This window comes from Macrobrachium nipponense, chromosome 10 (genome assembly GCF_015104395.2).
Source record: "Macrobrachium nipponense isolate FS-2020 chromosome 10, ASM1510439v2, whole genome shotgun sequence".
NCBI lineage: Eukaryota > Metazoa > Arthropoda > Malacostraca > Decapoda > Palaemonidae > Macrobrachium > Macrobrachium nipponense.
Genome location: NC_087204.1, coordinates 61,283,442 through 61,305,778, shown reverse-complemented (window position 1 = coordinate 61,305,778; position 22,337 = coordinate 61,283,442). Strand labels below are relative to the sequence as shown.

Below are 22,337 nucleotides of genomic sequence, written 5' to 3'. Positions count from 1 at the left end.
GCAGTATTCCGTAGATGGTGCTTCAGACATCACATCTCGTCTTCTGAGACATCTGTAATCCAGATCGCTGATTTTCTCCTCTATTTGAGAGAGCTACAGCTGGAGATGCTGCCTCTGGTGGTGCTCATTTTAACTTGTAGTGGCGCGGCAGTGAGCCGGGAGTCACCTCTACATCGGTGGAAGTCTTGCAATGGGGGATCTGCCTGACCACTAAGACTCAAGATAAAATATTCATGCCCTTGCCCTGGACCCAGTACCATAACAAGACCAGAGAATAAACCTGTCACCTTACACTGTTACAAAATTGCTTGACACCAGGAAAAGAGAGGAGAGAAATCAGTTCTCTCCTATGCAAGACTTGCGCCAATGTAGAGGCAACTCCCAGCTCACTGCCACACCACTACAAGTTAAGATGAGCACCACCAGAGGCAGCATCTCCCGCTGTAGCTCTCTTACCAGGTAAGCAAGCGACAACACTGAGCTAGTGTTAGCCATTCTTCTATTTCCAAAGAAGCAGCCCATATGACAAGATCAAATGTAAATATCCCTATTACTGATTATGAAACACACAGAAATAGGTACAGGGAGTCCCAAGTTATCGGGGGGTTTCTGTTCTGACAGGGTTGATGATAAGCAAAAATCACAATTAACCGAAACTCGGAGATTTATGGTGCTTATGGCGGCAATAACTGGATTTTGGCGCCGATATCCAGTTAATGGGCCGATAACCAGAACTTGGCGCATTATGGCACTAGACAAGTGCCATAAAACCAGATCGCTCCATCCTCCCGGTGATTTCAAGTTTTTGTTGAAAGGTCAACACCTTTCTTGCCCTCTTAGGATGAGGTTGGGCCATACACACAATGCACAACCCCACACATAACATAAGCAGGACTTGCAATGCTTCAGGGAGTGAAATGAAAGCCACATGCTCGGGAAATAGTATTGCAATAGCAATCTACTCACAAACAGTTCAAACAAGCAACTAATCAAGCCCAACTCTGTGTATAAAGAAGGGAATCAGTCTTTGTTACCGGGTGCACTGATACTTGCCAGACATAGCTAATTAGTGTACGATATGTTCATGATATGTGTCTATCAGCTATTGAAATAAAAATCAAGACAAGTGCTTGGCCTCGCCCACACTTTCTACAATGCACAGTAAATAGTAAACGTATCCATATCAGCCAATAAAAATAAATAAATAAAGTGACATTCCGTGATGTAAGTGACGTTGAATTTTTAAACCATTAACAATTGTGAAAGCTATTTCTTTTCCCTACTACCTCTTTTGCATTGTATGTTGTTCATGTCAATTTTCTTAGCACAGTATCAAAGTTGCTTTCCTTGATCTACTCTGTACTACCCTTTCATTATTAGTCAATTCTTTAAGTGTGATTATCATATATAAAACAAAACATTTTATTGCTGTTGATATTCTATCTCTAATTACCATTATAATATTTGAATGTGATGAGAAAGGAAGGTATTGTTTTAGGACAAATATACAACACTGAAGAAACTCTTCTATTCCATCACTACTTACCCACTAACACCCTGGCTGATGAGAAGTAAGAGAATTTAATTGGCCAAAAGCTTTGTTATGTGCTTATGCTACTGGTGGGCATCTTTGCAAATCAGTGGTAGTCGGACATGCAGAACAACCATGTGTCGTCCGTGGGTTAATGGAGAGGCTCCCAGTGATTTGGTATCATTTGGCTAAGACTTGATTCACCAATAGTTTTTGTAAGAGTTTTAATTGTCATCAGACAAAAGTGGTCTGAATGTAGAATTGAAAATGGCTAAGTTATGAATTTTATGATGAAGTAAAATTTGGGGGTTTGTTATTTGACTAACACTTGACTGGAAAATACACATATATTGCATAAAAGGGAAAAGCCTCAAAGCACTTAATTTACCTAAAGAGCTAGCTTATACCACTTAAGGAGCTGACAGATACACTGTGGTGAAGTTATATAAAGTGGCTGACTTACTAATTCAAGAATATGTAAGTCCAGTATATAGTGCAGCTTCAAAACCTGTGCTTAAATCATAGATCCTGTCCATCAATTGGGCCTTATACTTACAAGAGGAACCTTAGAATCATCCTCAACAGAGTCAGTAATTACAGATTTTGTAGATATGCCCATTTCATATCAGTTAGAAATTTTAATAGTGTGAAGGTATTTGAAAACTTGAACCAGATAATTTCTAGCAAATATATACATTTAATGAAAAAGATGTATTTTAAAATGGAAATCACCCACCTCCCCTACAATAAGAACAACGAGACAAACAGTATTAACCTATCTGACATTAAAACTTATAGATCTCATAATATTATAGCACTTTGGATTATCATTCAAGCACGTTTTTGTACCACTATGTAATGCTGTGAAAAAATGTAGTCTCAATCAGATAGTAATAAAACAATATGTACTTGAACACATTAGCACATAGTAAAGAATAGGAAATATACTCAAATTGTTCTGAAACACATGCAGGTGTTGGCTATTCAGAATTCTTTGGCATTTACTAGCAGCTGAATCATATGCCATTTTCTGGGATCGACCTGTGTCTGCCGATGAAAAATCCCTGTAACTCATTTTTCTAGTATAAATAATACTCTTAATATACCAGAGAAAAAAGCTAACATGGTTAAGCTGAAGTTACTACCTTCAGCGCGAACACCCAAAGGGTGTCGGTATAAGTATAGGGGCGCTGTGTTACCACAGACCACAGGACTTCTGCCATTTAGAAAGTTCCCCTCCAAAACTCCCCGTTGGTGGGAGCCGTTGCAAGGAAAACCACCACCAACCGTCCCCGCTCGCCACTACTACTAATACCCACACGCTTCAATCCATTCCTGTAAGAGTTGTGCGGCTTACCGTTGCTGTATTCCTAGCACCCTTTTATTATCTGTGAATATTTTGTGCATCTGATGGAGATGAATCCCCAAGCTGCTTCTACTTCCAAGTTGAGTACTCCAATTTGGTTTTATTACAAAAAATTGTGTAATTAAGTATGCTATTGGCCTTAGCCCCTCAAATATAAGTTGGGGGTGCGATCGGCTGGGCCGCCATTTCCGCGTCGGCATAGCAACAACATATTCCGCACGACATATTTTCAATTATACATTTTTAGACTTAACTTTACTTTTAAAATTGACACCACATGGGTCCGGTGTCTCTCTGAGCTTAACTGTGTCAATACTAAATTGACACCACATAAAGGCAAATACACGATGTTTGTCACTCCCGAAGGGATTCCGTCACCATGCACATCTAAGGTGGCGGAGCTAACCTTGCAAGCAATCGTCGAGGACAAGCCAATGCCAGTACTGAGGGAGACAGAGCCTACATCTCTTCTGTTACCCACAGGACTGGACGCTTGGATCAACGCTCCGGCGACATTTACCGCAGGTAAATTGGAGCCGGAGTGCGCTTCAGACTTGTTTTCAGAAATGTTGCCTAAACTCCCCGACCATATGATCAAGGCGGAGTTTGAGGCGAAGACAAGGTTAGCCAGGTCCCTCAACTCCGTCACATCGGCGGAGTTGTTGGCGACCACCTATGAAGATGAGCAGGTCTTTCGTGTACTGACAAAAGATCTACTACAGGCCTTCCAGTCAGATTTGTATGACTTTGCTGTAGCAAGGAGGGCCTGTAGAAAACATGATTTAGCTGGAACAACCATTAAACATGAACCAAATAGGCTCATCAAATCCTCCATTTGGGGAGAAACCCTCTTCCCCAAAGAGGAGGTGAACAATATTCTTCATGAAGCTTCTAGGACTAACCAGAGTCTTAGAGTGAGGTGGGGCCTTCCCTTCAAGCGGCAACCTGATGCGCCTTCTCATCAGCAGCCAAAGAAGAAGGCGAGAAGATATAATCCCTACCAGGCGGCACGTCCTCACGGATATGTGCAGGCAGTGCCGTCCACTTCAAAGACAGTAGTACCACAGCAATATGTCTTGGTTCAACTTTCCTCGGAACCTCAACCTTCGACTTCATCCCAGGTTGTGGCTTCCCCAGCATTTAACCCTGCAAAGGGTAACTTTCGCCCATATAGAGGACATGCTGGGAGTAGCCGAGCCAGAGGAGGCTCTCGACTACGAGGTGGAGCCAGAGGAAGAGGTTTCCGAGGGGGGAAAGGAGCCAGACCAGCAGCCAACCAGTGAAATCTCCCAGGTAGGGGGGAGATTGTATCATTTCAGGGCTCGATGGACCTTCAGTCCATGGGCCCACAGTATAATATCGAAAGGTCTAGGCTGGAAGTGGGAGAAGGGCCCTCCCCCTCCAGTCAGCTTTTTCCAAGTACCAACAGAGGACCTCTTAGAGTATACAAAGGATCTTCTTCAGAAACGCGCCATAAAGAGGGTGAAGAGCATAAGGTTTCAAGCACGTTTGTTCACTGTCCCAAAGAAGGACTCAAACAAAAGACGGGTAATCTTGGACGTGTCTCGGCTGAATTCCTACATTCCTTGCGACAAGTTCCATATGCTGACAATCTCACAGGTACGGACCTTACTTCCCCGTGGGGCCGTCACCACCTCTATAGATCTTACAGACGCGTACTATCACGTCCCAATAGCCAGAAACTTCTCTCCGTACCTAGGATTCAAACTAGGCAAGAAAGCTTACTCCTTCAAAGTAATGCCCTTCGGACTCAATGTAGCACCCAGAGTGTTCACAAAACTGGGAGAATCAGTAGTTCAGGAATTGAGGAAGAAAGGAATACTATTAGTAGCCTACCTGGACGATTGGTTAATATGGGCAACCAACGAAGCGGATTGTCGAAGGTCAACGACCAAAGTACTGGAATTCCTAAAATATTTAGGGTTCCAAGTAAATATAGAGAAATCCAGACTGACTCCGGCATCTCGATTCCAATGGTTAGGAATCCAGTGGGACCCGAACAAACACACTATCTCAACCGACCAAGAAGGTCAAAGAAATAGTGAAAGCTACAAAACGCTTTATCAAAAACAGACGGTCATCTCGGAGGGAGCAAGAGAGGATCTTAGGCTCCCTCCAATTTGCATCAGTGACGGATGTTCTTTTAAAAGCCAGATTAAAGGATATCAATCAGGTTTGGAGGTCAAGAGCAAATCTCAGATTCAGGGACAAAGTTTCCAAGATTCCAGATGTTCTAAAAAAGAGACTTCTTCCATGGACGGAGCACCGGAACCTATCCAAATCAGTTCCGTTGCAATTTCCTCCCCCATCTCTGATCATCCACACAGATGCATCACTGAACGGCTGGGGGGGATATTCACCCCTCAGGAAAGTACAAGGAACATGGTCGGAAACATTCCGTCAATTCCACATCAACATACTGGAAGCAATGGCGGTGTTCTTGACATTGAGAAAATTACAACCGTCCAAGAAGATCCACATTCAATTAATTTCAGACAGCTTGACAGTAGTCCATTGCATCAACAGGAGAGGTTCCAAATCCAACAAGTTGAATCATGTAATGATAGCAATATTCCTCCTAGCAGAAAAGAACCACTGGCATCTGTCAGCAGTTCATTTAGAAGGAGTGAGGAATGTAGTAGCGGATTCACTGTCCAGGATGAATCCACTAGAATCAGAATGGTCACTGGACAACAAGTCCTTTCAATGGATCACAACTCAGATCCTGGATCTCCAGGTGGATCTCTTCGCCACAGAGTCCAATCACAAGTTAGCTTGTTATGTAGCTCTCAACATAGACATCAACGCCGTTGGGATCGATGCAATGTCTCTGGACTGGAACAAATGGGAGAGAATTTATCTCTTTCCCCCAGTAAATCTTCTATTAAAAGTTCTACACAAGCTAAGATCATTCAAAGGCCAGCTAGCACTAGTAGCACCCAACTGGCCGAAGAGCAATTGGTATCCTCTTATCATGGAGATGAATCTCAAACCCCAGAAGATCCCATCCCCCAATCTAACACAGGTAGTACAAATGCAGACTGTGTCAGCTTCCTCAAGAATTCTAAGTGCCCTAACTTTATGGACTTCATGAAATTTGCAGCACAGAAGCAAGCAAACATAGATCCATTAAATATATGTGTGAGAATCAGACAAAAGAGATTCTACAATTAGGCAATATGATTCTGCATTGAAAAAATTGGCTATATTTTTAAAAGGTAACAACATTCAGAAGATGGATACCAACCTTACAATTTCTTTCTTTAGATCATTACATGAGAAAGGCTTAGCTGCCAGCACTATTACCACAATTAAATCTGCCCTAAGAAAGATTTTTCAAATAGGTTTCAATATTAATTTAGCCGACACATACTTTTCTTCTATCCCAAAAGCTTGTGCACGTTTGAGACCAACTAGCCGCCCTCAATCTATCTCATGGTTTTTGAACGATGTTCTTAAACTTGCATCAGATTTGGACAATGATAACTGCCCCTTTTCAGCTCTACTGAGAAAAACACTATTTTTAGTAGCTCTGGCTTCTGGAGCTAGAATTTCAGAATTGTCAGCTCTGTCTAGAGATCCAGGACATGTCGAGTTCCTCCCATCTGGAAAAGTCTTACTTTCACCAGATAGACAATTTTTAGCAAAAAATGAGGATCCACTAAATAGATGGACTCCTTGGGAAATTCTACCTCTTCCAGAAGATAAATCCTTATGTCCTGTTCATACACTAAAAACTTTTATGACCAGAACTTCTCAAATATCATCGGGCTCTCTTTTTATTAGAGAAAAAGGGGGCACGATTACTCTAAGAGGGATCAGGCAGCAGATACTCTATTTTATTAAACAGGCTAACCCAGATTCAGTTCCACATGTTCATGATATCCGAGCAGTTGCCACCTCAACTAATTATTTCCAAAACATGAAGTTTGAGGAACTTCAAAAGTACACAGGTTGGAAGTCCCCAGCAGTATTTAAGCGCCACTACCTGAAGAATTTGCAGGCCCTAAAATTCTCAGCAGTGGCAGCTGGAGCTGTGGTAGTTTCTGAAGTACAAACTGACAGCTCTCCTTAAACCTTTAATTGCACCCTTTTCCTTTTCTATCTCCCTATCCTTATCCCTTCTACCTGAATGGATCACTCACACTCCCCACCATACTTTCTCCGGATCGGGCTAGACGTTGCTTGTTGACCCCGCTTCCGGATTATTGTATGCCAGTGTAAATATGTATATATATTAACTATTATAATTCTTATATTATGATGCTATTATCCCTTAGTTTTAGATCATTTGTTAAGTCTAAGGTTCTGAAAGGATATATTCCTTTATTACAGTTTTTCTATGCTCCCTTTTTAGTATTTTAAGAATTATTATCATTATATATCTTATTATTAGTTTTAAGTTATATGTTTAACTATAACAAATAAACTGGTTAAAAAAATTTTATTCCGGGTATTATTAACCCTATTTTATATATATATATATATATATAGATATTATATATATAAGATTATATATATCTATTCTAAAACTTGTATATCATTCTCTGGTATTTTTTCATCGGCAGACACAGGTCGATCCCAGAAAAGGGATTTTGACGTAGGAAAAATCTATTTCTGGGGGAAGACCTGTGTCGCCCGATGAACCCTACCCTCTTATATTATGCACTTCCCACCCTGGCTAATCCAAGTTTATAGAATTACTTCCAGGAATGGATTGAAGCGCGTGGGTATTAGTAGTAGTGGCGAGCGGGGACGGTTGGTGGTGGGTTTCCTTGTAACCGCTCCCACCAACGGGGAGTTTTGGAGGGGAACTTTCTAAATGGCAGAAGTCCTGTGGTCTGTGGTAACACAGCACCCCTATACTTATACCGACACCCTTTGGGTGTTTGCGCTGAGGGTAGTAACTTCAGCTTAACCATGTTAGCTTTTTTCTCTGGTATATTAAGAGTATTATTTATACTAGAAAAATGAGTTACAGGGATTTTTCATCGGGCGACACAGGTCTTCCCCCAGAAATAGATTTTTCCTACGTCAAAATCCCTTAAAAATGCAACAGAGGTCATTTTCACCGAGATGTTTAATGATGCTCTACAGTGACTTACAAACTGCAATTGAAGCCATAAAATCTTACAGTTTAAATCCCATAGTGTGTGTCAGTGACCAAAACACTTATATTTTAAAAACCATACAAGGAAAGAAATGTCAGCTGAAAATGAAAAAATTTATCTAAGCAATTTAAAATTTGTTTACAATGCCACAATCTTCAGGCCAGCTAAAAGAACTTCAGAAGTTCTTTTAGCTTGGTGTTATGGTAAAACTATTTAAAAAAGTAAGCATTTATTTTATGTTCTTTTTTATATAATTTCTGCATGGTGGCTTGTTAAATTGAACTTAAAATGCTTTTGTTTTGTATTTTAGATTTTGGAATGGTTTAATCCAGTTTCCATTGTTTCTTAAGGTAAATATTTGCTCAGTCAAAGGACAATGATTTAAGGACAGCCTTCTAGAATGGATTAAGTTTATTAACAAAGGAATGGTTGTTTACTGATTTTTAAAATAGTTTCCAGCATACAATCTATTTTATAGTGGATGAATGTGCTACAGCAGAAGTAGAGAGGTAACAAAAATTCCAATAAAGCAAACTCCACATTTAATGTTGCCATTAATCATGGCTATTGGTGTCACCAGTTTCTCCAGTTTTGTGGCTGACATATAAGGTTTATTTAAAATAGGGTTTGTTTTAGAAAACAGGATTGTATGAAAAATGTTTATGTAACTTGAATAGGCTATTGTTTATAATGAGGCATGCTACATAATGATGCATAGGTATTACAACTTATGGTAAAGCAAGCATATCAGTATTTTTAGCAGATTTTTTTACTGTACAAACTTTGTATTTAATAGAAATATTTTTAACGTAAAGTTTGTATTTAATAGAAATATTTTTAACATAAAGCTCCTGTCATATGGCTATGTTCAACTTTTTTTTTGTATTTTGCAGCATAATGTTCGAGGAACAGTTTCTATGGCTAACAGGGGCCCAAATACTAATGGGTCTCAGTTCTTTATAACATATTCGCCTCAACCACACTTAGATCTCAAGTACACAGTTTTTGGAAAGTAAGTTGTCATTATGATCTTGGAAAGTTTTTGCTGTGACCAGCTTTCCTGGTGCTTTTATTTATTCTGTTAACAAGTAGAATGCTGAGGATTTTGTACAGAAACTTTAAAATACTTTTGGTAAACTAGGTTAATGGGTTTTTTATATTAAATCACTGTATTATAAGTCTCAGCGCTATGATCCAAACTCCTTGACGAGGTGGGGGGTTTAGGGATCCAGTGCAGTGAAAGTATGCTCTTTTATGCCTACTCTCTCTGCTGTGGATTCAACTGAACATTGAGACCTTTAACTCCTTTATTTCTCCTCCTATAAATTTTCCCCTACTCGTGTTCCTCTTTCGTTGACAAACTTGGCATGGTTTTTGATTACTGAATTCACTACTCTTTTAACTTGACGGCATGCCACTCCACCCATAAAACTAGAGTACCTGATGTGGTTCAGTATGGGGAAATTTTATGTCAAGTCATTCCCACAGTGTTTGGGTCCAATCTAGATGGACTGACGAATCTTAAGGCACTGCGGGTATGGCGTATATCCAGGTGAGGGTCCCAGGGCAGTTACCACTGTGTAACAGTATTGCTCTTCCCTCAAGTTAGGCCTCCCTGGTAAGAGGGTCTCATCCTGGATGAAAAAAGTATATCTTAGTTTTACCAGACCACTGAGCTGATTAACAGCTCTCCTAGGGCTGGCCCGAAGGATTAGATATTTTTGCGTACCTAGGAACTAATTGGTTACCTAGCAATGGGATCTACAGCTTATTGTGGGATCCGAACCACATTATATCGAGAAATGAATTTCTATCACCAGAAATAAATTCCTCTGGTTCCGCGTTGGCCAAGCCGAGAATCAAACTTCAGACCACCAGATTGGTAGCCTAGTGTGAAATCCACTCGTCCAACGAGGAACTCATCCTGGATGAAATTTGTACTTTGGTTGTATGGCAAACATAAAATATATCCTTACGACTTGTGGCATGACAGTGGACTATTCTCAGGAAATCCCAATTAATGAACATCAGGTAGGTATTAAAACTAATACCATACAAGCCACCAAGAAAAAGTAAATATCGCATTTACCTAACCTTGACTCACTTTGGCTCCCTCTTTGGGAGTGGATGTTGGTCTCTCTGGGAGTGGAAGTTGGTCAAGGTTCCTGACCTTGGAAACAGACAAAAAATATCTGCTTTAAAATTAGAACATTATTTAGTAAGTAGACACCCAACCTATGAAATGTCATTTAGACAAATAAAAGACTTATATGTGTTTAATAGAAACCACAAAAAAAAATCAATCAGATAATCAACCATAAAGAACATTGATAATATAAAGGTAAATATAAAAAAGGACAGTATGAACAGTGTACAGTAGTACCATAATACTTCCTGATAATAGTGAGGAGCCAATAGATAGAGTATTTTGCTGGATTCCTTTAAAAAAGGGTACACCAACTTGCAAGATTGTGAAATATACAATGAAAAACATTGAGAATACCAAATTAAAATTTTAATAAAAATTAAAATCATGGACCAAAACAAAAAACTGTAGTAAATATGGACATACAGGGAAAAATTGCCAAAATACATCATGTGCGTATTGTGGATCAGACAAACATACCATGCTGTGGGAGTGTGGTGAACCAAAATGTGTAAACTGTGGGCAAAATCACCATGCAAGATCTAAGGAGTGTCTGCACTATATATACAATGCAGAATTAATATCATTTCAAGAAAGAACAGGAATGTCAATAAAAGAAGCCAAATTAGAATTGAAAGTTAGAGGAATGCACGATCCCGCTAGGAAACTAATGTTCTCTACTTTAATGAGGTCAGACAATGAAACATGAATGGAAATAACAAAATAAATAAAAATAAATAACTTTGCAAGGAGAAACTAATATAGCAAAAAACCAAGAAACCTGTGCAAATATTTGTTCAATTTCATTTGTGATATTAAGAGAAATGGAAGCACAAGAAAATGATACTTGTATCACTGAAATATTAGAAGATAGTTATAATGAACTAGAAGCTAAAGATAAAAAGAGGCCTTGAGAGAGAACTCCACCCAAAACAAAAAGCCAACAATTTTTACAGAGGTATCTGTTAGCAAAGACATTAGATCCGAAGAAAGTACACAAACCAAAAAATTATAAGAATATACCTTTGTCTCCTGAAATAATAATAAAACAATGGAAGCAAATACCCAGAACATCAAAGAAATTGTAGAAGAAAGAACCATAGACAAAAATGATTATGTGAAGGGAGAAGAGATTACTCCATCCCCATTAATTGGTGCAGCAAGAATAAATGAAAAAAAGAACGACACATAAAAACACGTGGATATAATGAATGTTTCCTTGAATTGTGTAACAAAAACAGAAACATAACAGAATACAGTTTAACAAACACTATACGAAATTTCGTAAAATGTAAAAGATGCCACTAGTTAAGAGACTCGCGAAAAAGGATGTATGTGCATTGGACCTAATGTCTTATAAGGGAAAACAAATAAATTTCATAAATGAAATTTTAGAAAAAATACAAATTGATAATCACAAAAAGAAATTCATACTACTTGAACACAGTAACGTAATATTGTCAATTATAATATTAATACAAATGGAACGCAAATGGTCTGCTGACTAAATTACATTTGGGAGAAGTACAACGATTACTAAAAGAATATGATCTAATGATATTATGTTTACAACATGTGAACAAAATAATATCAACAATAAGTAAACCCTTAAATGCCGACTGGACGTATTTTACGTCGACATTTTTTGTCTCTCGGGTGCCGACTGGACGTATTTTACGTCGACAAACAAAAGTTTTTTTTAAAATTCGCGGAAAAATACTTATAGGCCTACCAGCCTAAAACTTTTGAATCACGCGCCTTGGGGGATGCTGGGAGTTCACGGATCAAGGTGTTGTTTTGTTTACAATCGTTACGCAGGCGCGCAAGCGCGAATTTCTTTCTTATCGCACTAAAAAGTATCTGTGACACATCTCGGAAATTATTTCGTCACTTTGACATAATTTTTGTACCATTGTAAATTAGGCGTTACATGAAGTATTATATATGAAAATGTGCGCATTTTTATGTAAAATACAACAATAAAATACTCATGATTGTAGCTTTTATCAGTTTTGAGATATTTTCATATAAATAACGATAATTGCCAAAATTTCAACCTTCGGTCAACTTTTGACTCTACCGAAATGGTCGAAAAACGCAATTGTAAGCTAAAACTCTTATATTATAGTAATATTCCATCATTTACCTTAATTTTGCAACTAATTGGAAGTCTCTAGCACAATATTCCGATTTATGGTGAATTTATGAAAAAACTTTTTTCTTACGTCCGCGTGGTAACTCTTCCGAAAAAAATCATACATGCGATTGTGGTAATGTTTGCACCATTTTAAAATTAGCTGTTATATAAAGTTTTATATATGGAAATGTGCGCAATTTCATGCACAATACAACTAAAAACAACCCATGGTTGTAGCTTTTATCAGTTTTGAGATATTTTCATATAAATAACGATAATTGCCAAAATTTCAACCTTCGGTCAACTTTGACTCTACCGAAATGGTCGAAAAACGCAATTGTAAGCTAAAACGCTTATATTCTAGTAATATTCAAGCATTTACCTTCATTTTGCAACAAATTGGAAGTCTCTAGCACAATATTTCGATTTATGGTGAATTTATGAAAAAATAACATTTTCTTTACGTCCGCGCGGTAACTCTTCCGAAAAATCATACGTGCGATTGTGGTAATGTTTGCACCATTTTAAATTAGCCGTTACATAAAGTTTTATATATGAAAATGTGCGCAATTTCATGTAGAATACAACAAAAAATAATTGAAGGTTGTAGCTTTCCTCATTTTTGAAATATTTGCATATAAATCACGATAAATAGAAAAAAAACCACGTTCGGTCAACTTTGACTACCGAAATGGTCGAAAAACGCAATTGTAAGCTAAAACTCTTACAGTCTAGTAATATTCAGTCATTTATCTTCATCTTAAAACAAATTCGAAGTCTCTAGCAAAATATTTAGATTTATGGTGAATTTAAAAAAAAAAAATTTTCCTTCCCTCCGCGCGCGGATTCTCCGCCACAAATCTCTGAAATGCGTACATACCATTCTCGGAATATTTGCTCCATTTCATATTAGGCATTTCATAGAGTTTTATATATGAAAATGTGCGCAATTTCATGTAGAATAAAACAAAAATTATTTGAAGGTTGTAGCTTTTCGTATTTCCGAAATAATTGCATATAAAAAATATATATATAAAAAAATTCAACATTCGGTCAACTTTAACTCGTCAGATATGGTTGAAAACTGCAATTGTAAGCTAATACTCTTACAGTATAGTAATATTCAATCATTTGTCTTCATTTTGAAAGAAATTGGAAGTCTCTAGGACAATATTTAGATTTATGGTGAATTTTTGAAAAAAAAATATTTGTTTACGTCCGCGCGTTACGAATTCATGCATTATTTTGTGATAATATTTTCTCTGTGTTGCTTTTATCGTTTTACAATGTGTTATATACCAAAATGATCGCAATTTAGTGTACATTACAACGAAAAAAAAGTAACTTGTTACCTTTAACCGTTCTGCGCACAGCGCGATTTGAATACAATTATATATGAAATTTCGTTTTTGCGCTATCATATATCGCATTATTTATATATGATAATGATAATTTTTTTCATTTCTGATGGTTGCATACTAAACTTCAGGCAATGACAAAAAAAGGAGCCAAAAATGAACTCTTAATCTTGAAAACTAAGCGCGCTGTGATTTTTTGAAAAAAATATTTTTTCCACTTCCGCGCTCACTCTGAAACACCTCCGGCACTCGGGAGACAATTTTTTTTTTACCGCTTCGGCGTTAGAGGGTAAATATACCCTAGTATCTACATCTAGAGAGGAAGAAGGAAATCTAGGTACTGCTATACTATATGTATGTAACAAATTATGTCGACAGAGTACCTGTAAACTTTACTAACTTGCAAATATCAAGTACTAAAATACAACTAAAAAACGATAATTATGTAATTTAAAATTTATGCGACCAACCTTATAAAAATTATGACATCGATAAACTTGAAGACTTACTTAACAATACCAAGGAACCTACATTAATAGTAGGTGATTTTAATGCTCATAACTAGGGATTGTCATTTGAGACACTTCGTAATCCCGGGATTTCGGGAAAAAGGTTAGTGTTTTCCCTGGATCCCGGGAGAATCCCGAGAAATCCCTGGATTTTATAAAAGAAAATTTATTGTTGTTATTTATGAATGAAGTATTGCAAGAATCATAGTACGTGATTATTTTATTATTCTTAAAGCATTGGAAAAGACATCCAAAATATATAATGCAAAAAAGCATTCAATGAAATTAACAAGCAGAAAATTAAGACTGATTAAACTCATAATTTTATGCAGAGTAATTGCTCCTGAAATAAGATAAGAAACGCACATCTTTTTACAAATTATATGAAAATATCTTTTACGATCACATGCTTTTGTAATATAAACCTGGTGAAAGAAAAATGAATAACGTTCACTACGAATAACAAAATTCTTACATCAAAATTAGTGTTTGTCTTCAAACGACTTTGAAATTCGTAAACTTACATGAAACCTGCCTCTGTGGCAATTATATGAAAAAAACAACAACAAGAAATATTCATATAACGCTCTTCTGATAAAATAACAAAAGTAGGAAAATAATAAATTTGCTTCTAGCTGGTACTCCAAGCTACTTTTGACATGAAATAAGCAGTCCTACAGATGAAAAAGATCTTTCTGCTTCGACAGATGTGGGTGGTATAGATTCTAATGCAGCTGTTAATTTTGTTATGTTTGCTGTCTTTTCTCCAGTTGCTTAAAAACTTTCAAACTCTTTAGTTATGCTCCTGCTGATCGCCTGACTTATTTGGGTTGTTTTAGGGATGCAGTCTGTTTCTTTTTTATGGCTCCCTCTAATTTCTCGAACAGCGTTGCTGTTCGGCTTTGATTTGGGTCAGCTGACTGAGACAGCCCTTCTTCTTCGGATTCGGATGAAGCAAACATTTCGTCACTGTTGTCATCATAAAGGTGAATAAGAAGTCGTTTTGCTGCAGACAAAAGAACACTTCGCTGGCAGTGCTTCTAAATCAGTGTCTCCTGATGATCGGCTTTCTTAGAATACATTATCCCATTTTTCATGTATTTTAGTAACCCAATTAGTGTTTTTGCCTTCTTTCATATAGTCTAGATATTAATGCTTCATTCAATTTCAACGAAAAGGCAGTTTTGTTCATGAAGTTCCTCAATGGTGAAAGATAAAACTTCAGCACTAAAAGTGTCGCATCTCAACTACAAAGTTTCTCAGAGCCTAATAGGATAGGTTTCAAAGCACGAACGATAGCAGTGAGTGCAACATACTCTGCTACACTTAAAGGGTTATTTAATTTTTAGTCCATCAGTGATTTTTCTACTGGAGATCTCAGATCTAAGAATCGTTCAAGCATAGCAACTAAACTATTCCATCTTGTCTTGCAATCAAGTAGCAGGTGAATACTTTCACGATTTTCAGATTTAACATAACTCTGCATAGTATTGGTTTTTACTGGAGACTTGAGAATTATGCGGGCAATCTTTCTCACTTTGTCAATGGCAGTAGCTACATTAACTATATTTGAAACCAGATCGTTCCTGATGTGATTTACAGCTTCCTCTTCATTCTGACCATGATCAATGTTTATGCCAGATCTTAAAGCTTTTTTTTCTTGACAATCATCCTCTTCTAATTCTTCAGCATCAGTTTCGGCACTTGACTCCACTTCTGTAATGTCGGTTTCATGAAATGTCTGCTTCTTGTATAAAACATCACAAACAGCAAGATGTATATAGCATGCGCATAGCACAGCTGATGTTCACAGTCAGTACACCGTCCAAATTTTACCATAACGCTCCCCCTGTCTGTAACAACTGCAACAATATGCCTACTTAGGGATAAATTAAACTTAGTTTGTTTTCTACTTTTTCAACAGCTTTTTCAGCAGTCATGCGTCCACTAATTGCTACCATTCCCAAGTTCCAAAATTTATCCTTATCTTGATGAACATTAATATTCAGATATCTTTTGTTTTTAAGAGAGGAATATTCATCTAATGTACCTCTTTCCACTCTTCAAAGATCGTTGCATTTCCATCATAAAAATATCTTTTGCAATTTTATATTGTTTATATATTAATTGCATAACATGATTCGGATTTTTTGGAAGCATGCCTTTATCACTGAAGGCTTGAGTTATAAATTCACTTTTAAAGACGGCACTGGGAGGAAAACCATCTAAAGCTACAAGTTTAACAATCATTTCTTCTTTAGTGGTTTTCTTCACGAAACTGTGCAGTATAGGCTTAGCCTGAGAATAAGCAATCTTGAAATGATTTGAAGAGCTAGAAAATTGTTTCACTAGAGACATCTGATTGTGCCGGGCTTGGTTTCTCTATAGAATGTTTGCTTTTTAGATGCCGAAGCAAGCCACTTGTCGAACCACCTGTACACTTTATTACAGCAGCACACTTTTTGTATTGTGCTTCATCTGTAACTCCCTTAGAAGACTTACTAATACCTCTGTCAAAGTATTCCCATACAAATGTTTTATGTTTATCTTTCTCTGACATTGTGGGAAGGAAAAGTTGCAAAAAAAAAATCACAGCACTTTTAGTGGAGTTTAAGTGAGCGAAACAACTTGGAAGCTGACGAGTAAATGAAGCAACTCACCCGTCTCAGGCTGCCTCACAGCACAGATTTCAGACATACACGTATGAAATACGTTTAGAACAGTGTTAGGTATGAAAAACGTTTAGGACAGTGTTACGTACACTTCTCCTACGGCAATAGCTGCTAATTATTGAAAATGTATTATTTTTTTAGTTTGCACATATTTAAAAGAGGCCGGGATTTCCCGGGAAGAAAAATAAAGTATCAGGAATTTTCCCAGACAAATAAGCAATGGGATCCCGGGAAACAATCCCTACAGTCATAACCTGATATGGGATTATAATTGTACAAACTCCAATAGAGCAGGGAGCAAAATAGAAGAGTTCATAGATTCAAACGACTTTTGTTTCATAAATGATGATGAAATTAGCACATATTTTAAAAAAAACACATGGAACATTTTCCTTAGAGGACTTAACTCCATGCACAGGAAGTAAATTTGATGGATTAGTTTGAAATACAGTTGATGACTTGCACGCTGTGATCATTTCCAAATATTAATTTCCTTATTACATTACAAAATAATCCTGCAAATCATGTTCCTCACTTTAACATTTATAAAGCAGATTTGGAACGATATGAAATGCTCACAAGAAATATCCCACTGGTTGAATATTTAAAAGACCATAATGAAACTAATAAAATTCTTGTTGATTTCATTAAAAATGTTGTTGATAAAGCAATGCCAAACTTAAACCCCATCCAACAAACAAGAGTCCCATGGTGGTCCAATATGCTAATAGAATTAATTGATATAAAGCACTCAATAGGGAGACAATTAAATCATTTGAATAGAAAGGTCAGTAAAATAAATATAACCTTACCAATATTAGAAGGAGCTTTAAACAAAATTACTATATTATGACGAGAAATTGATACATCAAAACCTCTATACAGCAAAATATCTAAAAAATTTTAAAATGAGCTAATTCAAGGAAGAATCATTTCATGGAGGAAATGTGTATCAGATCTGTCTAATAATACTCCCATACAAAAAATATGGGAAAAATTCGGGAAAATAAATGGTACCCATGTTAAACCACCTAGAATGCTATATTAAAAGATGGGAAGAGAATACTTGATCCAAAAGGAATAAGTAATGGGAGAAAACTTAGTAAATGGAAATAGTGACAAAAATTTAGGTGAACACTTCTGCACAAAGGAAAATAATATAGAATTAATAACAAATTTTAAAGTAAAAGGAGATCTATATTATAATAGAAAATTTAATATGGAAGATTTGGCTATGCTTTCTCGAACAGCAATACACCTGCTCCTGGTGGTGACAATATTTCTTTTGAAATGATTGGCCACTTAGCACCTTTGGCAAAGTCATTCTTCTTACAATTTTATAATCATTTATGGCCTCTAAATTTATTTCCTGATGAACGGAATAAAGCTATAATAATTCCAATCCCCAAACCTGGAAAGGATCCCAGTAATATAGATAATTACAGACCAATATTTTTTAACAAGCTATTTATGTAAATTGTTAGAAAAGATTGTACATGCTCGACTAACATGGCACATTCGAGAGAGTAAAAGTTTTACTCCCACTAAGTTTAGGTTATGGAGGAGTGGTAATGGTAATTTAAATTTGACAGCGTCTTCGAGGGTTGCATGAAAGACAGAGAGAGAGAGCAAAATTGGTGGAGGGATGAACGGGAGTGGTTTGATGGCGGGCATAAGCGTGTGTCTGTCGTGGCGATCACCAAGGTATCAGTGGCGAGCATCTGTTACAAGAGTCGGGAGAAGTGAGGGAGTCTGTGATCAGAGCCTGTGCTGGAGAGTCAGTTTTTTGGCAGCAGTCTTAAATATTATTGATTGTCAATTATTGTGATTTGAAGTGGTTGTTTGAATTATTGTTGATGTTTGAAGGTTGTTGTGCCTGTGTTGTTGAGTTTGTTGTGCTCGTGAGTTCTTTTATGTTGTACATGAGTTGTTGGAGTTGCGAGTTGTTGAGTGTTATTGTGGTTCCTTGATGTTGTAGACGGTGTGTTGACTTGTCTTGTGATTGTTTTTTGGTGCTGATAGTGATTAATTGTGCAGTGGTCTTTTGTTGTATAGTTATTGATTTGTTGTGTTCTTATTTTCCTTGTTTGGTTGTTTGTGTATTGTGTTACAATGGCTAGCCTAGCCCTGAGTGTGTCAAGTATATGGTGAGTACATGTGTTTTGAGAGTTTTTGTTTTTTAGCTTGTATTCCCCCCACATTATTTATTGGTGCCCAAACAGGGGGGACTGATGGTGTGGCAGCTGCAGGACAATTGGTATAAAGAGTTATATGATTGGTGAAGGAAAATGAGTTCGGAAGGTTTAACTGAAGTGGATAGGTTGAAGGAGGAGTTGAGGTTGAAGAGAGAAGTGAGAGGACGATTGGAAGTAGAGAATGAGAGGTTGAGGGTAGTGTGAGGAGCTGAAGAGCGAGTTAGAGGGAATGAGAGGAATGCTAAGGAGTGTGAAAGTGGAAATGAAAGAAGAGGTGAAAGGAGCGGAAGAGAGAATGGTTGAGAAAATGGACGAAAAATTCGGAGTAATGATGAATGCAGTGCAGGAGATGATGAAGGGATTCATGGGAGAGGGAACAGTAGGAAGTAGGCCTACTGGGTCTTTTGACAGGTCAGGAGCAATTAAGAAAGTGAAAGAACGAGCAAGTGGATGAAAGGGAAGACACAGGATAAAGATAAATTTGAGGACAGAATAAGAAGGGGCTGAGGAAAAGAAGACGGCTAAGGGAAAGAAGGCTAGTAGGGATGACGGACAGGATGAGACTAGGACTGAATACATTGGGGAAAGGGCTGAGAGTGATTTAGATAGTGGTGAGTGGAAACAGGTAGGTAGGAAAAAGAAGGTTAAGAAAAGCATAATCAAGAGCATGGATGTTAGTATGGAAGTAGATTCGTTGTATTCGAAAGAGGGTAAGAAATGTCAGAATGGAAGTAGAGAAAGTGAGAGTGAGAGTTGGCAGGAAGTACGAAAGGCTGAGTATATGAGAGAGGTGCCCTGATGTGCATGATATGAGGAATATGGTAGTAGGGACATAGGGGACTTTTTTTAAGGAATATGAGAAGTATTGTGAGGCTAAGTATGGGGATAACAAGAGAGTTTGGTCAAGCGAGCTGGGTAGCTTTTTGATGGGATTTTTGTTGAGTATGTATGGGGTAATGATGAGTGTAGGGAATGTGCCTTATGATTGTGTGAAAGCCAGGATTTTGGAGCAGACGAAGAGGATAAAGAGTAGCGTTAGATATAGGAGAAAATGATATGCCAGCTTGCTTTTAGATATAGGAAATGGAATTCTTAGAAAGGGGGCCAGAAAAATAGCTAAGATTCAAAGTGGTAATGTATTTGTAACAAACTTTGTGGGTGTGATTGATATTGCTAGGAGTGAGAATGATTTCTTGAGTGAGGAAAAGATTGAGGAAATGCAAGATAAGTGCCTGGAGATAAGTATGTTGTGACAATGTGTTTTGGGAGGAGTGCGTGTGGAAGATTGGATATGTGAGTTGGATGTGTATAAGAGGGTTGCTAAACAGTTTGTAGTGTGTAAAAACATAGTGTACTATTTACATCAGGAAGGGGTGTATGACAGGGAAGTGTATGTGCCGGTGTTTTCTGTTGAGTCAGCTCTGAGTATGTGTTTGTTGGTGCACGATTGGTTTGGGCATATGGGGAAAAATAAGTTATAGGAATGCACAAGAGAGAAATTCTATGCACCTGGGTTGAATAAGATTTGTATGGATGTAGCCGTCACATATGAAGACTGTCAGAGGGGAAGTATCAGAGTGTGCATGCGAGTCCACCTGTGTTGCGATTGTAGATGAAAGAACCGTTTGCAATGCTTATGATTGATTGTGTTTCTTTGCCTAGGACTGCGAGAGGGCACGTGGGGATGATTGTGATGGTGGATCACATGAGTAAATTTGCCTATGTGGTTCCCATCAAAGATAAGAGGAGTGACACTGTTGTGCGAATGGTGGGTCAAGTGATGTTGCATATGTGTGTGTGTGTGTGTAAGCTGGCGAAAATGTTGAGTGATAATGGACCTGAGTTTGTGGGATGGGAATTTGAAGAAGTGTTGAAGGAATGGGGTATTGTGCATGTGTATTCTACTCCATATATGCCCAGTGCGAATGGTTTGGCTGAAAGGACTGTTAGAACAATGATTGAGATTTTGTGAATGATGAGTAAAGGCAACAATGATTGGGATATGTATGTAGGACGTGCAGTGTGGGTTTAAAACGCCACACTGCAGATGAGTATAGGTATGTCTCTTTGTAAATATGTGTTGAATTCTAAAAGGATTGTTAGGCCGCGGTTGGGTCTTTCAGAGAGTGATCGGGATTTGTGGAAGAAAGCTAGTGAAAGGTTTGAAAGTTTTAAGATTGGGGATAAAGTGTTGAAAGAGGTGGTCGAGATAGGAAGATTGAATGTGAATAAGGTAAGGGAGAAATATGAAGGGCCTTTTAAGATTTTGGAAGTGGGACAGAGTGGATTGAGTTATGTTTTGGGGAAATTGCGAGCAGGTGGGGGGATGGATAAAGGTTAGAGCACACCATAACCAGCTCCATAAGAGGAGGGAAGTACCACAGTATGTTCGGGACAATGTGATGAGTGAATCGTTGAGGGTGAATAAGTATGAGCCAAGTGTCAGTGAACAAATGGGTCTGGGAGATTGACAGTTAGTGTTGGTTGAGTATGGAAGTAAGCAGAAGAGTGTAGAGAAAGAAAGTGGAAGGAAGAAGCGTGAATGGCATGATAAGGGTGATAGTGGTAGGGTTGCAAACGGTTGATAAAGCGTGTAGTAACTTTGAGAAAATGAATGATACTTTTAGTGCATGCGGGTTTGAATTAACAGGGATAAGTTAGATTTCAGTGGGAAGGAAACCTAGTAGTAAGGAGGAAGTTGGTTGTATGTTCAAGTCTTTGCAAGAGTTTAACAGACGTATGGATGAACTGAGTGATTTGGTAGCAGAAATAGGGGAGATATTGGGACCAGAACTAGAAGATGTTGAAGTAGTGAATGAGATTTGGGAGGATAGTAGTGAGGGAGATAATGGGAATTTGAATGAAAGTGGTTTGGAAGAAGTGAATGGCGAGTTGTTGTGATTCCTTGATGTTGTAGGTGGTGTGTTGACGTGTTATTGTTTTTTGGTGTTGCTAGTGATTGTTTGTGTTGTGGTCTTTTATTGTATTGTTAATTAATTGTTTTGTGGTTGTTGTCCTCGTTTGGTTGTTTGTGTATTGTGTTACGACAGCTAGCCTAGCCTAGCTATATCCAGTGGACAGCAAAGCAGCTCCTCGCCCTGAGTGTGTCAAGTATATGATGAGTACATATGTTTTGAGAGTTTTTGTTTTGTAGCTTGTATTCCCTCCACAGGGTCACAGTGTAACAGATATACATTAGATTCTCTCTCTAACTCGAACGCCATATACATAGAGGTTTTGAACGAAAACAAATTACAGTACCTGTCTTTTTTACATTGAAAAGGCATATGA

The 22,337-nt window shown here is 37.7% G+C and overlaps 1 protein-coding gene across 3 annotated transcripts in view; it reads left to right on the top strand.

Moving 5' to 3' along the window:
• Positions 1 to 22,337, top strand: part of LOC135223641 (peptidyl-prolyl cis-trans isomerase-like 3) — a 282,632-nt gene that overhangs the window by 188,667 nt on the left and 71,628 nt on the right. For all 3 annotated transcript variants that reach the window (XM_064262276.1, XM_064262275.1, XM_064262277.1), the window contains exon 4: positions 8,923 to 9,041. In XM_064262276.1, the coding sequence (XP_064118346.1) occupies positions 8,923 to 9,041 (119 nt within the window). The remainder of the gene's footprint in view (positions 1 to 8,922; positions 9,042 to 22,337) is intronic.